General features: G+C 41.9%; 2 protein-coding genes across 4 annotated transcripts in view; both read left to right on the forward strand.

The window, feature by feature from the left end:
* Positions 1-6668, forward strand: part of ddx4 (DEAD (Asp-Glu-Ala-Asp) box polypeptide 4) — an 85230-nt gene extending 78562 nt beyond the window's left edge. For both annotated transcript variants that reach the window (XM_063042939.1, XM_063042940.1), the window contains exon 18: positions 6330-6668. In XM_063042939.1, the coding sequence (XP_062899009.1) occupies positions 6330-6413 (84 nt within the window). In that variant the 3' untranslated portion in view covers positions 6414-6668. The remainder of the gene's footprint in view (positions 1-6329) is intronic.
* Positions 6669-13758: 7090 nt separating this feature from the next.
* LOC134343963 (interleukin-6 receptor subunit beta-like) overlaps positions 13759-18078 on the forward strand; it is a 104360-nt gene continuing 100040 nt past the window's right edge. Inside the window, exon 1 of one of the 2 annotated variants that reach the window (XM_063042941.1) lies at positions 13759-13959. The gene's annotated coding sequence lies outside the window, so the exon portion shown is untranslated. Of the gene's footprint in view, positions 13960-14038; positions 14157-18078 lie in introns of those variants that run through there. The other variant, XM_063042942.1, reaches the window with a different exon arrangement.

Here is an 18078-nt window from a genome sequence, read left to right on the forward strand (position 1 = left end):
AGGACCAGATCTATCCTCGTCCATGATCAAATTGAAACTAATGGTGTTATGATCACTGGAACCAAAGTGCTCCCCTACACAGACTTCTGTCACTTGCCCTAATTTGTTACCTAACAGGAGATCCAATATTGCATCCCCTCTAGTTGGTCCCTCTATATATTGATTTAGAAAACTTTCCCGAACACATTTTACAAACTCTAAACCATCTAGACCCCTAACAGTATGGGAGTCTCAATCAATGTATGGAAAATTAAAATCCCCTACCACCACAACTTTGTTTCCTGCAGTTGCCTGCTATCTCTCTGCAGATTTGCTCTTCCAAGTCTCGTTGACTATTGGGTGGTCTGTAATACAATCCCACTAATGTGGCCATACGTTTCCTGTTTCTCGGCTCCACCCATAAGGACTCAGTAGACAAGCCCTCTAATCTGTCCTGCCTGAGCACTGCTGTAATATTTTCCCTAACAAGCAATGCTACTCCCCCACCTTTCATTCCTCTGCCTCGATCACATCTGAAACATTGGAACCCTGGAATATTAAGCTGCCAGTCCTGCCCCTCCTGTAGCCAAGTTTCACTAATTGCTACAACATCATAATTCCACGTGTCAATCCACGCCCTCAACTCATCCGCCTTCCCCGCAATACTCCTAGCATTGAAATATATACACCTCAGAAGATTTTTACCACCACTCACAACCTTTCTATCAGCGGATTTGCTTAAACTTTCAACATCATTTATTTTCACCCCAGCCACACTGTCAGCTCTGGCACCCTGGTTCCCATCCCCCTGCAAATCTAGTTTAAAGCCTCCCCAATAGCACTAACAAACCTCCCTGAAAGGATATTGGTCCCTCTGTGGTTCAAGTGTAACCCGTCTCTCTTGTACAGGTCCCAACTGCCCCAGAAGAGGTCCCAATGATCCTGAAATCTGAAACCCTGCCCCCTACACCAATTCCTCAGCCACTTGTTCCTCCTCCAGAGCATCCTATTCCTACCCTCACTGCCACCTAGCACAGGTAGCAATCCTGAGATTACCACCCTCGAGGTCCTGCTTTTGAACTTCCTACCAAGCTCTCTATACTCACTGTCCAGGACCTCTTCACTCTTCCTTGCTATGTCATTGGTACCGATGTGCACCACGACATCTGGCTGGTCACCCTCCCACTTCAGAATGTCATGCAATCGATCAGAGACATCCTTGACCCTGGCACCTGGGAGGCAACAAACCATCCTGGATTCTCTGTCACGACCACAGAACCTTCTATCTGCACCTCTAACTATCGAGTCCCCTATCACTACCGCTCTCCTCTTTCTCCCCCCTCCCTTCTGCACTGCAGAGCCAGACTCAGTGCCAGAGATCCAGCTACTGCAGCTAGTCCCAGGTAAGTCATCCCCCCCAACAGTATCCAATGCGGTATACTTGTTGAGGTGAATGGCCACAGGGGAACCCTGCTCTGCCTGCCCTTTCCTCTTCCCTCGCCTGACAGTGACCCAATTTCCTGTCCTCTGCTCCTTTGGCGTAACTACCTCCCTGTAGCTACAATCTATAATCTCCTCATTCTCCCGAATGATCCGCAGGTCATCCAGCTCCTGCTCCAGTTCCCTAATGTGGTTTGTCAGGAGCTGCAGCTGGATGCACTTCTTGCAGGTGTCGTTGTCAGGGACACCGGAGGGCTCCCTGACTTCCCACATCCTGCAAGTGGAGCATTCCAACATCCTGCCTGGCATTCTCACTGCACTAAACAATCTGAACAAAAAACTTACCGGAACCTACCCTGGCCTCATACCCTGACATGTATGTAGTTTGATGATAAATTGACTTTTAACTCTGATTCCTAAGTCGAAGGCAGGAGTTTTGTTAGAATTGCTGTGAAATCCAATGATTTACAAACAAAGAACCATGAAATCAGAATTTTTTCTCTGCTAAAAACAGCTTCAAAATTGATTTCATAAATTTATCAGCCAAAAGGGCATCTTTTGTCTCTGAAGGCAGCATCTAGGCCTTGGTTGTGTGTTTAGGGCCACTAGATACTTTGTCAGAGATGCAATTCAGTGATGAGGTGCTGCAGTGCTATCTCAAATCTTGCAGATTAACTTTTAAAATAAAACCCCTGGTTCATCTAGTGGATGTATGGGGACATGATGCAGTTTAGAATCGGGTTTATAATTGTGTGAAATTTGTTTTGTAGCAGCGCTGTAAAAATAAATTGATTTAAATTACAAAAAGGAATAACGATACATAAACTGTTCAGGAATCTATTGATGGTTCTGTTAGAGAATGTGCTGGAACATTTTGAAGAACTTTAGGATAGGCAAGTCCCCAGGTTTACTGTGGGAAGCAAGGAGAGAGATTGTTGACCTTTTGGCAATTATCTTTTTGTCCTCACTGGCCACAGTAGTAGTATCAGATAATTGGAGGGTGGCATGTGGTATTCCTTTTTTCAAAAAAGGGAGTAAGGATATCCCTGGGAATTATAGACCAGAGTCTTGTTTAAGTGGTGGGCAAATTCTTGGATAATATTCTTACAGTATTTTTAGCATTTTGGAGAAGCAGTCTGATTAGGGAGAGTCAGTATGGCTTTGTGAGGAGCAGGATGTGCCTCATGAGCCTGATTAATTACTTTAAGAATGTGACAAAGCACATTGAAGGTGGAGTGGTGGATGTGGTATCAATGGACTTCAGTAATGCATTTGATTAGTTTTGCCTTAGTTGGCTCATTCAGAAAGTCAGAAGGCATGGGATCCAAGGAAACTTAGCTGTTTGGATTCAGAATTGGCTTGCCCATAAAAGGAGCAGGAGGTCGTAGATGGTGTTTATTTTGTTTGGAGTTGATGACGAGTGGTATTCCCCAGGGATCTGTTCTGTGACTTCTGCTCTTTCTGATTCTTATAAATGACTTTTGTGTGGAGGAATTGGAATGTTAGTAAGTTTGAAGACATGAAGGTTGGAGGAGATGTGGATAGTGTCAAAGGTTGTGGTAGGCTACAGTGGATGTTGATAGGTTGCAGAGCTGGCTGAAGTGGCACATAGCGTTCAAATGAGGAAAATAACGTGATTCACTTTGGAAGGTTGACCTTGAAAACAGAATACAAGGTTAATGGCAGGATTCTTAGTGTGGAGGATCTTGGAGTCCATGTCCATAAATCCCTCAAAGTTGCCTCACAAGCTGATAAGGTTAAGGTGTATAGTCTTCATTAGTCAGGGATTGAATTCAAGCGGCGCAGTGCAATGTTGCATCCCTCTAAAACCTTGCTTAGACCATACTTTGAATGTTCTGTCACTTCTGGATGCTTTAGAGAGGGTGCTGAGGATATTTACAGGATGCTGCTTAAGCATGTCTTGAGGATAGTTTGAGTGGGCAAGGGCTTTTCTCCTTGGAGCAATGGAGGATGAGAGACCACTTGATAGAGGTGTACAAGATGGTAAGAGGCATAGTTCGAATGGATGGCCACTTTCCCAGGGCAGAAATGGCTAATATGAGGAAGCATAATTTTAAGATTGGAGGAGTGTATAGGGGTGATGTCAGAGGCAAGTATTTTTCTTTAATACGGTGGGTACATGGACCATGGGTGCCTAGGGTTGTGGTAGACGCAAAAACATTGTGGGCATTTAAGAAACATAGACACATGAATGATCGAAAAGTGGAGGGCTATGTAGGAGGGGAAGGGTTAGATTGATCTTGGAGTAAGTTAAAAGGTCAGCATAACATCATGGGCTAAAGGGCTTGTACTGGTGTTGCTTTATGTCCTTGCATCTGTGAGCTTCCCATTGATCACTGATCACTAAGCTGAAGAGCACAGAAGTGTGAATATGGGAACCCAGAAATTATGCTTAGTGAAGACACTAATAGTCTTGACTGTCACAAAGCTGCTTCATCTTCACTGATGTCCAATTTGGATGGGATCATGCTTGTCAGTTTCAAATTGCCCATGATCTGGTTGAATGAAAGGAGCATGTACTCGCTGGGTTGACTGATGTACTTGGTTCCTATATTCTTTCTGGAAGCTAACTGAACTTTCCTAACCAAAGGTTGGTATCAAGGTAAGTAGCTGACTGATACGAATTAAACATTTAGTGCAGAAGGCAAATGGGAGGTAAATCAAAATGACTATTTAAGTGGGTCAAATTTTGGGTTTGCTTCTTGTCTTGTCCATACTGCACCAACTGCTGCCGCTGGGCTGTAAACGTGTAGGAGCAATGTGTGGTTAAGTGCCTTGCTCAAGGACACAACAGGCTGCCTCAGCTGAGGTTCGAACTTGCGACCTGCAGATCACTAGTCCAACACCTTAACCACTTGGCCATGTGCCAGCAGATGGTGATGCTTTTGTAAGAGATGTGATGAAACTAATGGCTGAAATGTTAACTTTCTTTCATTTTCTGACTAGACTGTAGGAAAATAAGCCAAAATTGTCTGGCTTTGCATTGATTTTTAAGCACTCACTTTTGTTCCTTCAAACATGGGCATTAGTGCATAATTTTGGCACAGATGGTTAGAATCCAAATGAAACATGATTGTGGTGATAATCACTTTAGGAATTTTGTGTCCACTTGAACCACTTCACCTAACTTTTCCTTTTGGTAAAATGTACAGTGTCATTTCAAAACAGTGTACTGCTAGATAAACAGCTAAATATTGTGTGCTTGCAGTTCTAAGTTTGGTCAAAACTTGAAAATCATTATAAAATTTTTATCCCAAATGAGAGAGATGGTGTGCGTGTTATGTTACGTGGTTCATCTTTTAAAATGTATGTCCCTTATGTAGTATAAATGAGTTCAAACCAGAGTTGGCATTGGTTATTTGTGTGGTTAAGGTGCAATCATAGTTCTAAAAGTCTGGAACAGGAGCATGTGAACAAATTTATATATTTTTCCCTTTCCCTGACTAAATTCATCACTTTTCTGGACATCCAAGGTTCTCTTGTCTTTTCATCCTGTCATTCCCTTTAACAGGAACATACCTTTCCTGTACTCTGTGCAATTGATCTTTTAACACCCTCCAAGTCTGATGTGGACTTGTCAGAAAAAAGGTGTTCCCAATTAATTCTTAGTTCCTACTTAATGCCCTCATAATTTTCCCTACTCCAAGGCACTCCTGCAAGGACCATACCTATTTGTATCTATAGCTATCCTGAAAGTTAAGGAGTTGTGGCCACTGTTCCCTAACTGCTCACCCACTGAAAGGTTAGTCACCTGGCCAGGCTCATTACCCTACACCAGGTCCAGTACAGCCCTTCCTATCATTGGGCTGTCCACATACTGATTTAAGAAACTCTCCTCAATAAACTTAACAACTTCTACCCCATCTAAGCCCCCTTGCACTAAGAAAGTTCCAGTTTATATTAGGAATGTTGAAATCCCCCATGACAATTGCCCTAATACTTGCATATCTGTTCTTAAATGCCCCAGTAGCTGGTGGAGTGGGGGGAGGATATCCTGTAGTACAATCCTATCAGTGTGATTGCACCCTTCTTATTGAGTGGATTCTGTGTCTGACCCCTCCATTATGTCTCCCCTGAGTGCAGCTGTGATATTGTTCCTGACTGTTCTGTCCCCCTGCCACCTTCTCTATCTTTTCTAAAACTTCAAAAACCTGGTATATTAATCATCCATTCCTGCCCCTCTCTCAACCAAGTCTGTGTAATGACCTCAATGTAGTTTCATGTACTGATCCATGCTCTCAGGTTCATCACCCTTACCCGTACTGCTCTTAGCATTAAAATACCCACACTTCAAACTGTCATGTTTGGAGATTACTACCTTGGAGGTCCTTCTCTTCAGTTACTTTCCTAACTCCTTATACTCACTACACAGGACTTCTTCCCCTTTTCTGCTTATGTCATTAGTGCCAATATGCACCATGATCTCCAGCTGTTCACCCCCACCTTTGAAATAATCTGTGCAGCCACTCCAATATACCCTGGACCCTAGAACCCAGCAGCAACACACCATCTTAGTGTCTCTTTTGTGGTCGCAGAATCTCCAGTCTATCTCCTTGAACTATAAGAGTCCCCTATCACTACCGCACTGCCTGACTTTATCCTTCCCTGCTGAACCTCAGCTGGTCATAGTGCCATTAGCCTGGCTGCTGCTGCTGTGCCCTGAAGGGTCATCTCCACCCCCCCCCCCCCAAAATAGTATCTAAAGAGGTGTACTTGTTGCTGAGGGACATGGGGCAAATTACATTGGTAGAAAATCTGATAAATTAAACAAACCTGGTTGTAATGAATGACAATTGCAGAATGTTATACATCTGTCATAAATCTAGTTAGTACTGAAAGTTTTCAAAGTCAAAATCCTGCCTGTGACTGATGTCCTTCCTTTGTTGTAGATCTTGGGTGTTAACAGAAACTTCAGTGGTTATGAAGCAAGTCCACCGGTGATGTGTGGTGAAACTGAAGATATTTGGGAATAATACCCACACTTAAACTTTAAGACAGTTGTCCACTAAGGGTTATTAATATTGAAGCTTTTCATTGTTAACCTATTTTATAGGAATCTCATTTGTAAAATTTGTTTACATTTAGTTGCACATGTTTTCATATTTAAGTTGTCTCACAGTGGTCAGATATTACAATGTTGATCTATTTATTTGTTATCTGTATGACTTGGGAAATTTCAATAAGGTTATAATAAACTGAAAAACTATCTTTCTTGACTAATTTTTTTGTGCTGTCTCTGAAGAGCAATATTTACATAGGCAGTTGAAGCTGCTAATGCAGTGTGTTTCCATTTTTAATAGACACTGATCAGATACATTGTGTGGAACTATAGTATATCCCTCGGAATAGATGTAACTTTTAAAGGTGATTTTAAGGGATAGCTGCAGGGTATGGAGGTGGAAAGCGAAGATTTTGGACTTTTAGAACCAGAAAAAACAAAGCATGGCTGTTAAAATATGTTGGAGTTTGATAATAGCTTAAATAAAGGATGTAATGGCTCGAAGTTATAGGCTGCGCTGAGGTTTGATATCAGTTTCAGTAAACATTTGGTGCTGAATTGATAGAAAATTTAAACCCAGGGAGAATTGCAACATTGGGAATTGTATAAGAACTGTCCCTTCCACAAACTCTATTCAGAACATGGTCTGTAATTGGCCCAAATTTTTTATTTGCTCAGCTTCATAATCAAATTAATGGCTAACACGAGAGGGCACAGTTTTAAGGTGCTTGAAAGTAGGTACAGAGCGGATGTTGGGGGTAAGTTTTTTACGCAGAGAGTGGTGAGTGCGTAGAATGGGCTGCCGGCGATGGAAGTGGATACGATAGGATCTTTTTAAGAGACTCCTGGATAGGTATATGGAGCTTGGGAAAATAGAGGGCTAGGTAATTTCTAAAGTACATGTTTGGCACAGCATTTTGAGCCGAAGGGCCTGTATTGTGATGTAGGTTTTCTAAATTATAAGATGTGGGAGCCAAATTAGGCCATTTGGCCCATCAAGTCTGCTTCACCTTCCCCCTTGACCCCATTCTTCTGCCTTCTCACCATAAACTGATGCCCTGACTAAGCAAGAACCAATCAACCTCTGCTTTAAATGTACACAATAACTTGGCCCCCACAGCTCTCTGTTGAAATGAATTCCACTGACTCGCCATCCTCTGGATAAAGAAGTTCCTTCTGTGTTCTAAATGGACATCCCTCTATTCGGAAGCTGTGTCCTCTGGTCCTAGACTCAACCCACTATCGGAAACACCCTCTTCACACACAAAGTCTGTGGACTTTATTTCGCTCTGAATGCTGTTTCTTGTTCTCATTGTTTGCACAATTTGTATTTTTTTTTCTCTGTGAATTGAGTCTTTTTTAAAATGGGGGGTTCTGAGTTTCTTGTTGCCTTTTTGAGGACGAATCTATAGATAGATTGTAGAATTTATAATACTTTGATAATAAATGCAATTTAAACTTTGAAAGGTCTAGACAGTTCAATGTTATGCAAGAACAATTAATCAAAGAAGGCAGAAGCAGAATGTGAAACTAGAGCTAAGTGAATTAACACACACAATGCTGGAGGAATTCAGCAGACCAGGCAGCATCTATGGAAAAGAGTAGTGTTGACTTTTGGGGCGGAGATCCTTCATCAGGAAATCAGTTATAAGAGGAGTGAATAAATGGATGAACAAAGCACAGCTGTCTGTGTGTGTGTGTGTTTTATTTATATATAGTAAACACAAGTAACATTGTTCAACATAGATTTGCTCCACTGTGTTGGTGCTTGTTTATATGCTTGTAATCTTAACTTTGCCAAACCCTCTTTGTACATCTTCAAGTCTGGCATTCTTTGTTTCCAAATGGGATGACTTTGCAATGTATTTTAGTCATAGGAACAGGTCCTTTGGCCCATCTAATCCAAAGCTGCTGTTCTGACTAGTCTCACCTATCTGTAACTGGACAATAGACTTCCATATCCCACTTCACCCATGTACTTAAATGTCCCTTAAATGTTGATGTCACTATCAATTTGTATCTGCATTTGCAGTGTACAGTTCCTGATGTTTAGTTTACAGGTACTGTTCTATAGATTTGCTAAGTATGCCCACAGAAAATGAATCTTGGGGTTGCATATGGTGACATGTATGTACTCTGATAATAAATTTTAACCATGACATTGAGGAATTATGGATCAATATTCTCAGATCCCACTGTTCTGCTCTCGCTCGTCTCCTACTGTGTAAATCCTATCCTCATGTTGTTGGCATCAAGTTCCATCAGCTATTTTTTGGCCCATTTTTTCTAGGTGATTCAGATCATGCTGCAAGTTTTGATGGCCTTTGTTGCTGTCCACTGCTCCCTGGTCTTGGCGTGATCCAGTTTACCACATTATCATTAATATTGTTGATGAACAGAATGAGCACTGCACACACCTCTAGTGACAGGCCTCCAGTCAATGAAGCTGATGTTGAATTCAATTTACTACCTCATCCTGCATGCCATGTAAATGAATCTTGACCAGCTTCCCATGTGGGAATTTGTCAAAGGGCTTACTGAAGTCTATAGACAATATCCACTGCCTTTACCAGGAAGGTTGATGATCTCACATGACTTGACATGCACAAAGACCTTGACTAACCTTTATCAGGCACTGGTAAATTGGAATACTTTCCAATAGATTATCCACTACTGACATCACTCAGTGACCTATAATTTCTTGGCATATTCTTAAAGCCTTCTTTGAGGACATCACCATTAAACATATCTGTATGAGGGCAAACCAGAAGCTTTGACAAAGGTCTGGGCAAGGCTGAGAGATCGGGATGCTGCCTACAGATCAGGGGATGAGACTGCTCTCAGGTCAGCAAGGCCTGCACTTTCTCATGCCATTAGGAAGGCAAAACAGGATTATTCAGAGAATATTCAGCCATTTCTATGACACTAACGATATAAGATAGAAGAGCAGAATTAGGCCATTCGGCCCATTGAGTCTGCTCGACCATTCTATCATGGCTGATGCCAGATCCCACTCAATGTCTTACACCTGCCTTCTTGACATATCGTTTGATGCCCTGACCAATCAGGAAATGATCAACTTCTGCTTTTAATAAATGCACAGTCTGTGGCAGAGCATTCCAAAGATTTACTACCCTGGCTAAAAAAAAAATTACTCCTTACCTCTGTTCTAACGGTTTTGAGGCTGTGGCCTCTAGTTCTGGATACCCCAACATAGGAAACATTTCCACATCCACCCTACCTAGTTCTTTCAACATCTGGTAGGTTTTAATGAGATCACCACACACACACACACACACACACACACACACTCACTCACTCACTCACTCACTCACTCACTCACTCACTCTTCTAAATTCCAGTGGGTACAGACCCAGTGCTGCCAAACGCTCCTCATATGTTAACCCCCTCATTCCGTGAATCATCCTTGTGAACCTCTTCTGGACTCTCTCCAATGACAACATATCCTTTCCGAAATATGGGGCCCAAAACTGTTGACTATACCAAGTGAGGCCTGACTAGTGTCTTATAAAGGCTCAGCATTAATTCCTTGCTTTTATATTTTATTCCCCTTGAAATGAATGTCAACACTGCATTTGCCTCCTTTACTACAGGTTTGGCCTGTAAATTAATGAGACTCATAGGGTAGGGAATTCAGACCATAACAGACTTTAAGTACACCCTGCATGATAACAGCAGTGACACCTCTCTTCCTGATTGGCTGAATATCATTCAGTTTGGGTCTGACACATGGAACGATGTGCTGGTGAGGAAGGCCTCCCCTCCCCCTAGGAGCAGGGACTCTGGCTGCAGCTGATGTGAGGAAGACCCTAAGCAGGGTCAACCCATGTAAAGCTGTGGGGCCTAATAACATGCCTGGTGGGATGCTGAAGGACTATACTCCCAGTTAACAGATTCTAACAGACTTCTTCAACTTCTCTGGAAGAGTACACTGTCTCCGCAAGCTTCAAAGTGGTCATTGTCCTCTCTGTGCCCAAGAGGGCAACAGTAACCTGCACTGACAACAAAAATGAAGTGCTTTAAGTGACTGGTTATGGATCGCAGTAAATCCCATCTTCCTGCTGCATTGGACCCTTTCCAGTTTGCTTATCACACAAATTGGCCATAGCTACTCTGCAATCTACTGTCCTGTCCCACCTGGAAAATGGTGCTTCATACGCCAGGATTCTATTTATCAACTTCAGCTCGGTATTTAGTACAAACATCCCTCAGAAGCTGGTGAGTAAACTGTCCTCCTCGGGTCTCAATGCCTCTCTAACTGGAGCTTTCTCCATAACATCAAATGAGGGAACCAACACTGAGAAAAAGCCTGAAGTTAGAGTCAGAACACCTTCTGTTGGTTTCAGTGTAATTATCAAAATTTGCCGTGTGCTTTCAAGAATAGCTTTCAAGCAAGACATGTCAAGGAGAAAGGATCTTTAGCAATGATAAGAACATGTAGCTAACTTGGTGCACCATTTGTCAGAAAGTTGAGGTGCAATGATGATGAATTTGAGAATTATTTTTGTAAAGTTATTACACCAATCTAATGTGATGCAAGGCTTGGAAGAGCAGTAACTAGCCAGCAACTCTTTATACTCCATCATGTGCTTGTGTATGCATGTTTGCTCAACGTACAATATCCAATTATGTTTGTAACTTGAAACGAGTATTCATGAGTGCATGACAGTTTTTATCTCTAATAAGTGTAGCCACCCATTACTGCCACTCAGTGGTATTACCCTTACTGAGACCCCACACCAACATACCATTCAATGCAAAGCAAACCATTTCATTGGTATATCTTGCAGCATCCTAAAGATCTACTATCCATACCACGCACAGTTTGCACTGCAGTTCTGGAGTTTCAGAAAGAAAACTGGAAGAAATCTGTAGGTCAAACTGCAGCTGGAGAAACAAAAGGGGCAAGTCAACATTTGGGTTGAGACCCTGCATCCAGGTTGAGAGGGAAGAATTGTCAAAATATGACTGGTGTGGAAAGAGGCTGGTATGTGATAGGCACAACCAGCTGGAAAGGGGATGGTGGTTAATGAGATCAGGTGGAGGGTGGGAACGGTGAATGAAGGAATAAGAAAACAAGATGGATGGGTGAGTGGAAAGAGAAGACCAGGGGTGTAGGTGACCTACACTTCAAAAATTCACATCTTGTGCTTGGCCTTCTACATTGATGAAACTAAGTGTAGATGGCTATAGAACACCTGAGTTCTGTCTGCAATGGCCATCTTGACTTCCAAATGTATATCATGTAATTGATTACAGCTACACTTTCAATACTATAATTCTAAGCAAACTCGTCAATTACCTGAGCTGGGACTCAACATCATTGCAACAGGATCCTTTACTTCCTGACTAACAGACTGCAATCAGTAAGTTTAAGACAGCAACACCTCCATGTTACCTTCAACACTAGTGCCTCACAAGGCTGTGTCCTCAGGCCTCTACTCTCATCCATGCACACTCGCAAATGGGTGGTGGCCAGATTCTGCTCTTACTCTGTCTACAAGTTTGCAGATGATATTTGCAGTAGGTTGAATCTTGAATAATGCTAAGTAAGATTAGATAAAGGAGGTGGTGAACCTCATGGCATGGCATCATGTTATTCTTTCCCTTAATGTCAGCAAAACACAAGAGGTGGTCTTTGACTTCAGGACGTGGGTGATGCACGTGCACATACACATGCCAGTGCCAAGAAGGTGCACCAGTACCTCTACTTCCCCAGGAGGCTAACAAAGCTTGGCATAGCCCTTTTGATCCTTATCAATGCACCATGGAAAGCATCCTATCTGGATACAACATGGCAACTGCTCTGCCTAAGGCTACAAGGAACTGCAGAATGTTGTGGGCACAGCTCAGTACATCACGTAAGCCAGCCACCCTCTACACTTTTCAATGCCTCAGTAAAGTAGCCAATATAATCCATGACCTCTCCTACCCCAGAGATCTGCTCTTCCCCTCCCCTCCCACTCGGCTGAAGATACAAAATCCTGAAGGCCGTTAACACCAGGCCCAATGACAGCTTCTATCCTGCTGTGAAAGGACTATTGAACAGTCCTCTGGTAGAATAAGACGAACACTTGACCTCACAAATTGCCTCCTTAAGGCTTTGGGTCTTATTGCCCGCCTGCACTGCATTTTCTCTGCATCTGTAGGACTTTATTTTGTACTGCTTCCCCTTGTGCTACCTCAAAGCACTGTTGAGAAATGATCTGTATGAATGGCATGAAAAATTAAAAAAAAACACTCGGGTATATGTTAGCCCACCTTCATGCTCCCACATTGACCTGTCCACCTTCAGCATTCTCCATGACTTCAGAGAGGCCAAATGCAAATTGGAAAGTGATACCTCATAGTGTGTTTGGTTAGCTAACAAGCCAAGAAACAAATAAGTCCAATCTTTAAGCCAAAGGGATGATAATTGATTTTTCCAATTTCAAGTAATCCATACCTCTGGTATTCTCCCATACAGAATCAGTCATCAGCCAGTAATTTTTCTTAATTTGTTCACCTTTTTCATCTCCTTCTTCCCACCTACCTACTCCATCTAACACTTAGCAGTCCCAATCCCAAACCCTCACTGGTTCTGTCTGCCTCTCATTCCCTCCCCATTTGGTTCCACTTATCATATTCCTGCCTCTATCTCACTGCCCTACCCTACATGCACTGCTTATATACTTTTTATGCTCCCACTCAGTCTGGACGCAAGGTCAGGATCTGAAACGTTGACTTGGACGTTTTGCCTCTGTAGATGCCGCTTGACCCACTGAGTTCTTGTAGCATGCTTTCCATTTGTTGCAGATACAGTCTCCGGACTTCAGACCACCATTTTTTGCCTAAACCTTGGTAATAGGTTATCTATCCTTTGTTGCCGCTGAGTAAAGTTCCTACCCAAAAACTCCGCGGAAATACTTTTAAAGAGACTGCAACAGTATTAGGAGGTGGCTAACTATCATTTTAAAGGCAATAGACTAAAAAAAATCAAAATAATTAAATCTTTCCCGTTTTTGGGAGCAAACTTGCTCTGGTCTCAGGATGCAATAATCCTGTTGATTTTAGAGAACTGTTCATCCCTCATATCCTGGAAATCCAGAGCAACACACACAAATTGTTGGAGGAACTCATCAGGCATCTCCTCCAGCATTTTGTATTCTCCACAGATGCTGCCTGACCTGCTAAATTTCGCCAGTTTTGGTTGTGTGTTGCTCTGAATCGTTTATGATTAAATCCCCAGTTTTCATAAAGTAAAACTGGAAATATCTTCATAACCTATCAGATCAGATCTATTCTTGTCAAGTCAAAATCAGTATGAGTAACCGATGTTGTAAATCTGCAGTACACCAGGAAGCGAAATGTGGAAGAGATACTTTAAAAAAAAACTTGAGAACTGACGCCTGATAGTTTGGGGCATTTAGCTTTTTGTGGAATTTCCCGACAGGAATATATCCAGCTTATTCCCTTGTGTTCCTACAAGATTTCAGCCATCCATTAGCCAGTCTACGACTGTAAGTTGTGTTTCATCATTGTTCATATTAACTTCTCTGATTTCCTCACATTTTGGTGAAAAAAGTACTTTTCTTTCAGTCAGCCCACTCGAATCATTCGTGGCTACTTTTCCGCTGTTGGTATTTTTCCAGGGATTCTATTTCGTGTTGATACTTGTGCAGATGCACGACTTTCTTTTTCTGCAGCGATATCGAAGGTACTGTGCTTCTGGAAACGCGATCTTTTATTCAACTAGTAACTGAACAAGCTTCTAGGCTTTCAAAAACTCTGTTTCATATATATGATATATGTATATATGAATCTAATCTCGGGCATTTCGACATACCCTAAGAAAGTCGTTTGTTACTTGGGTCAGTGGTTTTGCTCTGGTGTTGTGTAAAGATAGTTAGTACAGCTTTAGAACGCACTGCTACAGTTTTAAGAGTGCAGTGATTAAATAGCATTTGAATGCACTTAAATCCTTTAAACTGATTGATATTTCACTAATGCCGAGAGGTATCCGGTGGTGCATTCAATGCATTGACTTGCGTTATTAATTTCAGAACGTGTGTGTTTCTGGCAAAGCGAGAATTTATTATTAACCCGTGTATGTATGTGTTGAATTCGCTGATCCATCTTCGAGAACAAGTAAAACCGGACAACAATGTTGTGAATCTAGAGTTACATACAGGTCGGATTGGAATGGACGTTGCCTTCATTGACTGTTGACAAGAGCCAGCATGAAGGACTGGTCCAGAAGGTGAGATCACACCAGATCCGGGGTGAACTTGCCAGACATGTATTACATAAAATTAGCTTGGTGGAAGGAGTTAGAGAGATGTAATGGGTGTGTTTCAAATTGGTTCTAGGTCATTAGGATTAGGATCAAATGTATTCACCATATACATTTATATGTATTAGGAAATTACTGTGGTTGTTGGCACTATATGCTACAAAATGACAATATTCAACTACTGTATACAGAATCAAGAATTATATAAAAATAAAATTTGAAATACAGATATGTAATACAATGTGCATAAATACATAAACACCAGCATGTATTTAAAAGTAAACATCATTACATAAAGTGGTTTAAAGTGTTTACACTGCAGTGTAGTGACTGTGGGCTGTAGTAATAGATAGAGGAGGTTTGGCAGGGCTAACCGGAATGGTTGATCAAATTAACTTCTTGGGGGAAGAAACTTTTAAGATGGCATGATTTTTTTTGTTGTTTTAAAGCCTTGTAGCACTTTCCAGAAAGGAGATTCGTCCACAATGATTTTTCCTGCCCACTTCTTTGTCCTGGACTCATTCAAGTCCTGCAGTGATGGCAGCCTGCAGGCAATGACCATTTCTGCTGACCTGAGAGTTCGCTGTAGTTTTAATTTTCATGTACTGTGAGAGGATCTTGAACCAAACCAGACAGTGATGACTGATGTGAGGATGTTCTCAACGAGGGCAGTATGTTCCGGGTAAAGATGGAATTTCATCAACTGCCACATTTACTGTCATCTGCTATTTGACATTAACATTAAATTTGCGAATGACACCAAAACTGGTGGTGTGGTGGACAGCGAAGAACGTTGTCGACGGTTACCACAGGATGTAGATCAGCAGGAAAAGTGAGCAAAGGAAAGGCAGGTGGAATTTAACTCAGACACGTGCAAAGTAATGTACTTTGGAAAGTCATATCGGAAAAAGGACGCACAGTAATGGGGAGGCCCTGGGAATAACGCAGAAAAGAGAGAGCTATTGGTGATTGGCTCCCTGAAAGTTGTGAAACAGGTAGACAAAATGGTGAAGAAGGCATTTGGAATGCTTACCTTTATCGGACAGGATATTGAATACAGAAGTTGGGACATCATGTGAGACATTGGTGAGACCACACCTGGAATATTGTTTGAAACTCTGGTCGCCGCACTATAGGAAGGATGTGATTAAGGCAGAGGGAGCACAGAAATGTTTCACAAAGATGTTGCTGCGACTGGTGAGATTGAGTTACAAGGAGAAGTTGGAGAGGCTGGTCATGAGCAAAGGTGGCTGAAGGAAGAGGTTTATAGAATCATTAGGGGCATTGATAATGGTCATAGTCTTTTCCCTGGGGCAGGGGAGTCTAAACCTGAGGGCATTGGTTAAAGGAGAGAGAGATTTAATGGGAAGTTTTTCGTAAGTTGTGACAGGTGTATGGACTGGGTTGGCAGAGAAAGTGGAAGAGGTGGGTACAGTTACAATGTTTTAAAGACATCTGTTCAGGTTCATGGATAAGAAGAGTTTAGAAGGATTTGGGCTCAGTGCAGTTCGGGGTGGGGGCGGGGTGGTGGGATCTAGCCGAGGAAAGCATGGACAAATTGATCCAAAAGGCCATACTATTAAACTTTGACTTGTTAACAAGTTAGAGCATATTATGCTCAACTCTTTAAGTCTTTCTGTGTGAAAAAAGGACTTGGCTATTTTCCTAGCCTGTGTGGCTTCATTAGCATAATTTAATACAGTAAGATTTCCCATAGAATCCTTCAGAAACAACATTTAAAGTGCTATTAATATACTGTAACTGTCATCCAGCAAACACAGTTTATTTCGATCAACCCATCAGTTCATAGCATGCAACTTTAAAGGGGGGAACTGAGACATGGAGAAGTGAACAATGATTATACCTGATAAAAGCGTTACAGATGAAGTGAATTTTTCTTAAGAGTAATAGGAAATTAAGTCATGGTAGCAGTCTATCACATGTTAGGAGGTGGTAACACAACATGATCATTAATGAAACGGTAAGGATTTTAAATGTTGAATGTATATTCATTAAGAAACTTTCTGAGGATTATTTAATGTGTAATCCTGTCATGTGCATGTCATAAGTATAATATTTGGGGTCAATATGTCCTGATTTTTTACTCAAAGTATTAACTCAGCAGTAGTCTTATATCAATTTAAGCAAGTACTTAGGATTGCCAGTTGAAAAGTGACTGTAGTTTACCCCAGTGCTTTACGGTAATTAAAGTACTTTTATTTACTGTAGTCTCATGAAGTTTGATGACTAATTTCAGCACATCCTGATCACATAATCATGAGGTCTTTTTTTTGTGATTTTTGGTTGAGAGAAGTGAACGTTGAACAGAGGCCTTCTGTTGGTTAGGCTCGACCATGGATGTTGTGTCCTAGCTATCTACATTGTCGCCGTCAGTCGATAAGCAAGCAGATATGCAAGCCAGGGTAATACAATATGGAGAGCAAGCTGTCGCCCGTGGTTATTCTGCTCCATGCAGCTGATGAATGGAAAGGAATGGCAGCGACTGATACAGATTGGCACCAGCGGCATTGCAGGAGATGCCAGTCAGCATGGAGATCAACATAGGACTACCTTATGGACTCCAGCTCCAGCCTTCCCCATGAGTGGGTATAGCCGCAAGGCAGTTTCTTCCTCTCTTTAAATGAGTTAATGCATTGAATAATAAATCAGGTCACATTGACCCCAGATAACGTACTTATGACGTGTACATGATAGTATTACACACTAAATAATCCTCAGACTTTTTCTTCTCCTAGATGAGCTGTCAACTATAGCTAATGAGCCCCACCTGCCCCAAGCGACTGGTTTTAAGGTGCCAGTAACCCGTCTTCACCCCTTCTCATGTCAGTAGAGACGGTTCCACCAGGCTTAGTAGCAAAGTATTCTAACAGATTTGTCAGGCAAAATCTCCATGGAATGAAACCGTGCTGACTTTGCTCTAGGTTATCATTTGCTTCCAATTACTCTGAAATCTCATCCTTAATAATGGACTCTTAAATCTCACCAGCCACTGAGGTCAGACTAACCAGCCTAAAATTTCCTGTTTTTTGCCTTCTTAAATGGGGTGTTATATTTGCGACCCTCCCTGACTCCAGTGATTCTGGAAAGATCACTATTAATGCCTCTGCAATGACTTCAGCTGCTGCTTTCCGAACCCTGGGGTGTAAACCATCTGGTCCAGGGCATTTATTCGAGCTCAGGACTTTCAGCTTACCGAGCACTCATTGAGTAATTCCCACTAAGTGCACCTCTATCTTCTGACCCTCTTGAATTTCCGGCATGTTACTGACAGCTTTCGCTATGACGACTGATTTTATTTTTTCTTCTTGTTTACTGAGATACAGCA

The sequence above is a fragment of the Mobula hypostoma genome, chromosome 3 (assembly GCF_963921235.1).
Source record: "Mobula hypostoma chromosome 3, sMobHyp1.1, whole genome shotgun sequence".
Classification (NCBI taxonomy): Eukaryota; Metazoa; Chordata; class Chondrichthyes; order Myliobatiformes; family Myliobatidae; genus Mobula; species Mobula hypostoma.